This window comes from Perissodus microlepis, chromosome 15, assembly GCF_051167445.1.
Source record: "Perissodus microlepis isolate ML-2025 ecotype Zambia chromosome 15, ASM5116744v1, whole genome shotgun sequence".
Taxonomy (NCBI): Eukaryota; Metazoa; Chordata; class Actinopteri; order Cichliformes; family Cichlidae; genus Perissodus; species Perissodus microlepis.
Genome location: NC_140475.1, coordinates 6,400,849 through 6,409,999, shown reverse-complemented (window position 1 = coordinate 6,409,999; position 9,151 = coordinate 6,400,849). Strand labels below are relative to the sequence as shown.

Here is a 9,151-nt window from a genome sequence, read left to right as displayed (position 1 = left end):
GTGCTTCCCTCTACTGTTGGTAAGAGGACAGTACCTTACTGGAGCGGCCATGTTTAATTAAATAAAAAATGTTCTGATTGGACCATTACATTGAAATGTCTAGCAGAAGAAAATAACTTCGAAGCAGTCTTTACTCAAAACAACAATAACGACACAAACCCAAACAAAAACATGTACATGCACGTTTCTTTTTCAATTACAGGGATGCTATTGTTTCCCCTGCAGTTTCGATATTGGGACAGCAGAGGGCACCGGAGAGCTACACAGCTCGTGTGACTGTAAAGGTTTTATAAGTTGTAATCACTTTCCTAGACTCAATAAATTCACTTGTCCTCTATAGTGAACATATGATATATGAGACCAGGATGTAGACAAATTAAATATTCCACCTTGCATTCCAGTGCGGAATATGGGAAATAAGCTTGCTGTGAAACTCAAGCCAGATTTTATGACACAGATACACAACAAATGCAAGGAAAGAATTTGATGTCCCAGAAATTTTGAAAGAATTGAAAAAAGAAGACTCACAGAGGCTTATCTTTTTCACCCCTAACCTTAATAAAAGTGGAAGGGGGGGAACCCCCACATCAACCTCTCTCTGTTCAGAAGGTCCCATGATTCATTGCCTTTCTTTCCCACCAACTCCAGACGTGGCTGCTGTTGTGGACAGGTGTGATTTGAATGGCAAATTACCCTCATGCAAACACAACAATTAATGTGGTCAAAGAGAAGCAGCAGCTTGAGGTCGCTGTTGGCTTCCTCAGGTCTGGGCCACAGGAAAAACTATCCTTGTATCCTTGTGCTGTCAGCTTACATACCAACCCATAGCATACTTGCCATAGATAGGCAGATAGAGAGAGTGTCTTTTTTACCTGTATATATATATATATATATATATATATATATATATATATATATATATATATATATATATATATATATATATATATATATATGTGTATAGATAGATAGATAGATAGATAGATAGATAGGCTTACAAAGATTAATAGAAATCACACATGGACACATTGTTCTTTCACCAAAAAATTCATTTTTCAAAGGAACAACCCAAATAAATACAGAAGCCGGCAAAGCCAGAACAATAGGATGCCTACTTACAAATGACTGTAGGTGCACAAAGGGGAGCAAAAGCAATAGTTTAGATGGTCTTAAAGGAATAGTTGCTGGCCCTTTTGGCAGCTAGTTAGCATAGCTTAGCAAAAGGAAAAAGAACAGCTCGTCTCATCCCTGTGCAAAAACAGCAACATCTAAAACTGACAAACACACAAGTTTTATCTTAATCTTGATTGTTTAACCAAGGAACATTTTCCCCTATTTCCAGTTTTTTTGCTAAGCTACACTAGCCAACTGCTGGTAGACATTTTCACATTTAGCACACAAACAGAGAGTGGTGTCCATCTCTTCCTCGACTACATAACAACATTTCCCCACATGCCCAACTATTTCTTTAAGAAGGCACTGCATTAGGATTGTAGTCTCTTTCCTCATCTACTTTCACTGCAAACTTTAACCGAAAACCATGGCATTTTAAATTCATGGTACAGTAAAAACCCACAAACTGTTTAAGTATTACTTTTCATCATGAATGTGTTACATTATAAGACATTTTTTCTCTTTCGTCCTCATCTGGTATGACGGTATTCCCCCTCAGGAGGACACGGTTCACTTAGTCAGATACTATAAACCTTTTTCAAGTTCAAATATAAGTTGTCAACAATGTCAGCAGTCTGCCTTACAGTTTGATTTACACTTATAATGCAACACAAGTTTGAGGACAAAACCCAAAAACAGTCATAAATTTCAAAATGTCATGGTATCCAGTGATTTAAAACAAAGAGTTAAATAGAAACAGAACAAGCTACAACTTAAGAGCAAACCTTTCAAAGGGATAATAAACATGCACCCGTGAGAGGCTAAAGCACAGAAGCCCACATTTAAGACTAAGAGCAAAACAACGCTTAAAAAGAACAGATTTTCACTCGTCTGACTTGGATTTGTAATATTAAGGCACTATATAGCTTAAATAAGATTGTTCATGGCTGTTAAGTGTTCAACAGGAGTCAACTAAAATAATGTTACAATTAAAAAAAATGGAAAAAAAGTTAAAACTACATCAAACAAAATAAATCTTACTGTACAGAGTGAGAAGGCTGATAAGTGTTTGGCCACTGAAGTAAAATGAACTAAAGTTATGTTACATATGAAACAATATCCTCCGTCGCATTACTTTCTGCTGTGAGATGAATTGTTTAGCTCCACCTGATTGCCAGTTATTGCCGGATTATTGTGGATAATCCGGCAATAACTGGCAAGGCTGCCACTGAAACGTATGCGAGCAGCCTACATGATCTAAATCCTCTCTAAGGCTTCGTGTGTAACGGGTTATTCTGAAGAGTGAAGCAGCTAAAAGTACTACTTTTATTCTTTCCACACATCTAAAAACTGTGATCTGATGAGTAAAAACACTCTTAGCTATGTAATTCCTACTACTTGAAAGTGTAATGAAGGGAATATTTTCAAAGGAATGGCAATGTGATGAAGTTGTGGTCAAACGTGTAAAAAGAAAATCCTGTGAAAGTGACCTTAACTGTGTTAAGACGAAAAGCAATTTATCTTAAACTACAGCCAAATCAAGGCTTTAAAGGTGAAATGTGGACATTTTTAAAGCCACTACAGTTATTATGTGATTACAGCATCTTTCAAACAACTGGGAAAAAAAATTAAAACCTTCACCAGGGGGCGTCAATGTCAGACATTTTTAAATTCCTCACATTCCTCACACAAAAGGATAACTCTCTTTATCATATATTTATATAAATTCTTGTAGCAATAACCACAATTTAAAGGAACAAAGCCAGAAAGATTTAGGGCATAAGAATTTTCTCTGTGCTCTTGTCCAGTCTGGAAGTACTGGAAGAGAAAGTAGCACGTAACTAATGCCGGCCTTTAAGGGGAATTCGTTCAGAGCACAGAGATATGGAAAATCACCTCTAAAAAAATTAAATTGATAGATAGATCCATAATTCTTTAAAAACTGAGAATTCATTTAGTTAAAAAATGTTTTAGGGGCCTTTGTAAATATAAAATTCGATCTTTTACATAGTAACGTTTAGCAGAAAACCTCAGGTGTAACAGAACGTTAATGATACCGTGTTTTCTGGTTTATGAGGAACTGAGACGTTGTTAATGTCATGAGTTCCACTTGTGCTTTTTCTGTCAAATGCACTATTAAGACCTCTTAAGAAGGTGAGGACAACAAAATAGAAAACTAAACTTTTGACGTTCTGAAGGTTATGTATGGATCCGGACATGTTTTGGTTTTTTAATAATTGTGTTTCCAACATGAGAACAAGTGTCTGTGAAAGAGTTCTTGAGGAGGTCCCCAGAAGTGTTCCCCCGAGGACTGACGAATGAGTTGAAGTGGTTGTGTGTCCCGTCTTGATTAAAGGAAATCTCCCAAGCTTTATGAGTTCACCATGGATGAAATGATATCCAGCAAACTATCGAGTCCAAAAAGGTAGCCGTCTTCTCTGTTCCCCTCCACCCAGGAAGCTCGGTGGGTCAGTTCCTTCCCCTCGGGGAGAGGTGTGGTTTTCCCAAAGTCAATCATCCAGACTTTGGCCCGTCCGTTACGGTCATGAACGAACAACAAGGAACTGCCGATGACCTGGCAAACACACAGAGAGGCACAGAGATGAATGAGATGAGAATACAGGAAAGAAATAAATGCAAACAAGTTTCTTCTTTTCTTAACACCCTACGTGTTTGTTTACGTCTTTTAGAAATCTCACTTCCTGTTTTGTGACATCAGTGTCCTTCATGTCAGCTAGTATTTATATTTGAATTTGGGTGTGTATGTGTGTGAGAGAGTGAGCAGTCATGTTTCCTTAATAATTCAATTCAAGCTAAGATTGAACGTAAAATCAAATACAGGACTGGAGTAGCCAATCTGAAAGTATGAGCTACGTGACATCTGAACATGTCTGAACTTGGACATTTACACAAATTGAGTGTGACAAACCCAACCTGTTTACAGCTTTATTATGTTAGTTAGTACATGTTAGTACATTTTGTTCAGAATTTCTTGCTTTTTGATCATAAAATCCCTTACAGAATAAACAAATACACGGTGCAGGCAATAGAAAACACCATAAATAAATGTATATGCACTCAGAACTCACATATCTGTATATGAAAAAATGTATAAAAATAAACTAACTAGTGTGCCCTTACCTCATGAGTTTTGAAGAATGGGGAGATCTCCAGAGTGGCTCTTATTTCCTGCAGCCGGGACAGATAAATATTCTGAAAAACAGAACAAAAAAAAAACAAGCTTTAATGGCACGTTCCAACAAACCGTTAGTATTTTTTATCTGGCAGATCTGAGCTGTGTTTGTATGTGTTCAGTTTATTTCAATGATGTAAACAATATACAGAAGTACATTTAGGAAAGAAACGAAAAAAAGTGCAATACAAAATAAAGCAAAATACACTTCAATATCGCTTCAGCTATTCTGATTCAGTTACATATCGAAACAAAGTGGGAAGAAGTGCAGAATATGGAGCGATGTACAGTCTAATACCTGCTTTTAATTGTTTAGTAAGCTGTTGTGGGTATTGTGCGCACATTTCTATGTAACCTCTAGTCTTGAATTAAAAAATGCTCGGGCTGGTTATGTGTTTTTCTGCTTGGTTTAAGGTTAGGTTTACATTGTGGTTATGGTTTTGGTAAGATTCCAGGAAATGAATGTAAGTCAATGTTATGCCCTCTGCAGTGATGCGTGAGTGTGTGAGTATTACCCATGTAGTAATTAAACAGTATTCAAGGCCACTGACGCACATTCAGTAAACCAGACAAACACACTCACCAGTATATCCTTGTTTCCTTTTACAAAGTCGTGGAAGGCCGCGGTAACTTGTTCTCTCGTCTTTGTCTTCTTAAAATCTCTGTTCACCGTCCCGTCCTCCTTCTGCAGAGGAGAGGGTTAGCATGAAAACTGTCTTAATGAGAAAGTTCGACATTAGTTAGCATTAATAGCATATGACAATAACTTTTGGGGAAAATACAAGATAAACTGTTTAAGATGACTTTTCTATCCAATACTGAACTTCTAGACGTACTGAAGGGAAGAAAGGCGCACAGGAGATGAAAGAAAGGGATGAAAGGGGGGGACGGAGGAAAGGATGGACAAGAAAAGCAGCGCAAACAATCTGCGGAGGAAAGGAAGCAGTGGGATATTTATAGAGGCTTAACCTTAAAGTAGCAAAAGGTCTTTGACTCTTTGGAGAAAAACCCTCTTAGCGTAATTTCTGGAGCTGTTTGACAAACAATACAGCAACAAATAATGTTTCAGTTAATTTAACAATTCTTCTAAATCCACACACTCTCATGAACATGTGACAAATGACCTGTAAGTCATCCAGTTTGCTCTCATGAAACTGAAGCAACAATTTTGAATAAAAGTAACAAAAATATATAAAATCAAAGTGTAAATTCAATGTATACCAATTAAGTAAAATTAATTTGAACAGATTACATTAAACATAACATTTTACACTGTACCGATGGAAAATTAAATGTAATCCAGTTACTTAAAGTCAGCATTTTGTGTGTGAATATTTTTTGAGGGTAAGCTTCACTTTCAGTATGTACTTTTATGTCACTGCATATGAAACTTGATGGGTAAACCAACTACTTAGATAATTTGTGCTCTTTCCATTTAAGTTGCTTTTTAACTGCCATTTGCGGGTTTTTGAAAGTTTTGAAAGTCATAGGCTAAAACACAAGCTTCTATTTAAAAATAGTCTTTTCTGGGGGCAGCAGCATTGGGGGGAGTGGAAGGTGGCGATGTGGTTTGTTGCAAGCTAAAAAAAAATGACATCTAAAAAACTGCCACGCACTAATTTTCTGTTGGTCGACCGATTAAATAATTGTGTCAGCTATTACACCCTTTACCTTTATGTAGTCACATACAAGCTGCAGTTCTGACTGCCAGTTTAAGAATTCTGCACATGAACTGAGAGCCGCAAAGGAGAAATGCACACATCAAACATTTTTGTTCCGTTTTTGTAGTAGTAAAGTCTGTAGAAGAAGATCAACCAGTTTGTTAAGTTAGGAATAAATTAGCTTTTTCTTATTTCGCTTGCTGCCAGGCAACAAGATACTATTTAGAGACAAAACTTCTTTTCCCTTTACTGTTCAAGTCTGGGTACAGAAAACACACACACACACACGCGCGCACACACACACACACACACACACACACGCACACATACATTATACCTAATTATCCCATTTTCACATATTTAATAGAGACAAGTTGACACGGACACATTCCCATTTGCAAAGAGAGGCTGTGAAGCGCAGTCAGATGCAGTACTTCTAGCACACACACACACACACACACACACACACACACACACACACACACACACACACATTTCTGTTTCTGGGGGATAACCCTTAGAGTCATGGCAAGAGACCACCGGGAGGCTGTGAATGTCCTTATATAGCCACATCCCTCAAGGAGACAAAGATTTGTGTGAGTGTGTGTGTGTGTTTGTGTGCGCATGTGTGTGTGTTTGAGCTCATACAATGTCACTTCCAGATGCCGTGGCCTATAAAGCTGTCACAGACAGGCCGTATGTGCAACAAAGGCATTCATGCACAAACATATACTTGAGAGGAAGTTTCTGGTCAAACAGGAAGTAGATCATGAACCTGGGAGATAGACGCACACAAGATCCTAAAATAGAAACACACAGAGAACTGGAAGAAAAGAGGGAAGGAAGCCCCCCCCCCCCCCCCCCCCCCCCCCAGTCTCACACGCACACCCACACACACCCACACACAGTCTTACCTTGACCCCCTCTATCCTAAATCCCAGGGTTGCTGTTGAGCTAATAGTCTCTCTCCACTGCATGTATCTGGGTTTGGTCACTGCCTTCTTGTCATTTTCCTCAATTGTAGGTGCAGCAGGATCAACTTCAATCATTTTCTGATACATGTCAGGTCTTGGAGAGGGTTTCTTGCGAGCCTTGGTCAGCTCTTCCTCAAGGTAGGTCCTGAAGCACAAAAAAACCCACACCACACAGGTGATGAGTGGTGAAAGGAAGAGGAGGAGATAGGTAGGCGAGAGATATGAGAGGTAGGCGGAGAGGACAAAGAGACAAAAGAGAGGAGGATGATGATCTGTTTCCAAATAACATGACACAGCTGTTTGGAAGGAGTTTTCCTCACAGATATTTGCAGCAAAATTTACAGCTGATATCTTATTTTTCATCAGCCTTATCTGTCATTTTACTTTCCAAAGGTTATAAGCACTTGACATGTGCAAGAATCATTGACACGTTAGCCCTTTTTGTGAAGAAACAGGAGCTCTTTAATTGAAATGATCTCATTTATATAAAAAACAACCATGGTTAGCCAAATCTATTGAAAAATTTAAAAGGAAGAGAAATGGTAAAATTAAACCAACTGATCAGACTTTGTGTACAAAAAGGGAGCATTACAGATATTTCTGATGGTGTTACAACCTAATACAGTTATTTTGTAAGTATAAAGGTTATAATAACCTGCTACAACATTAACCATTTATAACTGTATCTCTAAACTGATACAGTTTAGATATATATGGATGGATATATATGTAAGGTTCAAATAACCCTCACAAACAGGCCACAGCGTTAAAGCCATCACAGTTACTTATGTACGTGAAATATAATTAATCGCTTTATCCTCTCAGTCGCCGTGTTGTGTAAGGCTGACTGTGTCACCATGCATTAATGTGTTCTCTCACCTTACTCCCATCTTACAGTCCATCACACATGGGTAATCAAACTCAGCCAGCAGATCCTCCATCTGGTTGTATTTCTGGCCGTCTTTCTCTATGTCTCCATGGTAACCAGGGACGTAGGGGCGAAGCACGTCCTTCATCAGGAGGGACAAGCAGCGCTGCTCACATTCACAGTGTTTCTAAAAGATACCATTAAGGAATCAGCGTTTTATGCTCTGCGCTGCAGATCATTCAGTATGAAGATTTTTAAAGTCAGAGTGGATTTTAAACAGATTTTTGTGCAGTGACACAGAGCTGCTTAAGGGGCCGCTAAACGGTTGCTTACTTTTAATATCCGTCCATTTGCTCCCGCCTTGAAACTCCCTGTGAAAAGACAGAAATTCATTGTAAATGTGCAGAAAGAGTCCTGAGTAACTTGCTGTAGGTCATCAGGAGCAAGTGAGAGTAGAAGCTGTGACTCTTTTTACAAGTGAATGGGCAAGACAGCAGTTCAAAAAAGATGTTTACAGATGTTTCCAGTAGAGACAGAGTGCAATTAAGTCCCACTCACACTGGAGGAGAAAACAATTATTGGCTTTGTGAAGTTGCCTCTTCTGTCAAATAGCAAAGAAAAAAGAAAAAAAAGGAACAATCCCTAAAAGCTGCAGTGTACAGGGATGCAAGAGCAATAGGAAACCCAGACAACCCAACCAAATTTTTATAAATTACCAAATCAAAATCTTTAACCTTTAATGAGAAAAAAACTGAGATGGGAAAGCCTGAGAATGAGAATGCTGCTTCCTACTGTTGTGGTAATGATTTTGCCAAATGTCAGTTTTAGGCTGGCATATTTTTACAACTTAATCAGCACAAATATAACCAGCTACATGTATTTTGTTACCATTTTAGCCTTCAGATGTTTACTGCGTGCCCACGTTTTCCCCTCCACTAGCCTAGTTTTAGGAATGACACGTTGTGCACGATCTCTATTCCCAAGTATTCCCACAGACTCGTCCCCTGAGGGCCCTGACAACAAAGAGCTGGCTCCAACAAAGACAGACCTGCCTGTCTACATATTTTCTAAGAAAAACTGCGTCTGAGCCCACCACCGAGACAAAAAAAACCCTGGCCAGCTGACCACCAACAAGTACGTATGACAGCGTGTGAAAGAAAATCCCCAAAATTAAAACTATATGAAGCCAAATTTTATTAAAAAAAATCTCTACAGTACTCTGATTCGCTTGCTATACTGCAGTTTCCGAATAGAAACAAATAGTATGCCTGATGAAAGTTGTATTCTAGAAGTGCTGATGTCATACGCTTAAATGGACAAGCCCCCGATGAGTTTGCTGTTT

At 38.5% G+C, this 9,151-nt stretch overlaps 1 protein-coding gene across 1 annotated transcript in view; it reads right to left on the bottom strand.

The window, feature by feature from the left end:
- Window positions 1-1,028: 1,028 nt before the first annotated feature.
- The window catches only part of itpkb (inositol-trisphosphate 3-kinase B), a 32,017-nt gene continuing 23,894 nt past the window's right edge, over window positions 1,029-9,151 (bottom strand). The window contains exons 7-12 of the mRNA XM_084953949.1: window positions 8,143-8,180; window positions 7,821-7,996; window positions 6,882-7,086; window positions 4,890-4,991; window positions 4,255-4,326; window positions 1,029-3,688 (exon numbers count right to left, since the gene is read on the bottom strand). Of these exons, the coding sequence (XP_084810075.1) occupies window positions 3,485-3,688; window positions 4,255-4,326; window positions 4,890-4,991; window positions 6,882-7,086; window positions 7,821-7,996; window positions 8,143-8,180 (797 nt within the window). The 3' untranslated portion in view covers window positions 1,029-3,484. The remainder of the gene's footprint in view (window positions 3,689-4,254; window positions 4,327-4,889; window positions 4,992-6,881; window positions 7,087-7,820; window positions 7,997-8,142; window positions 8,181-9,151) is intronic.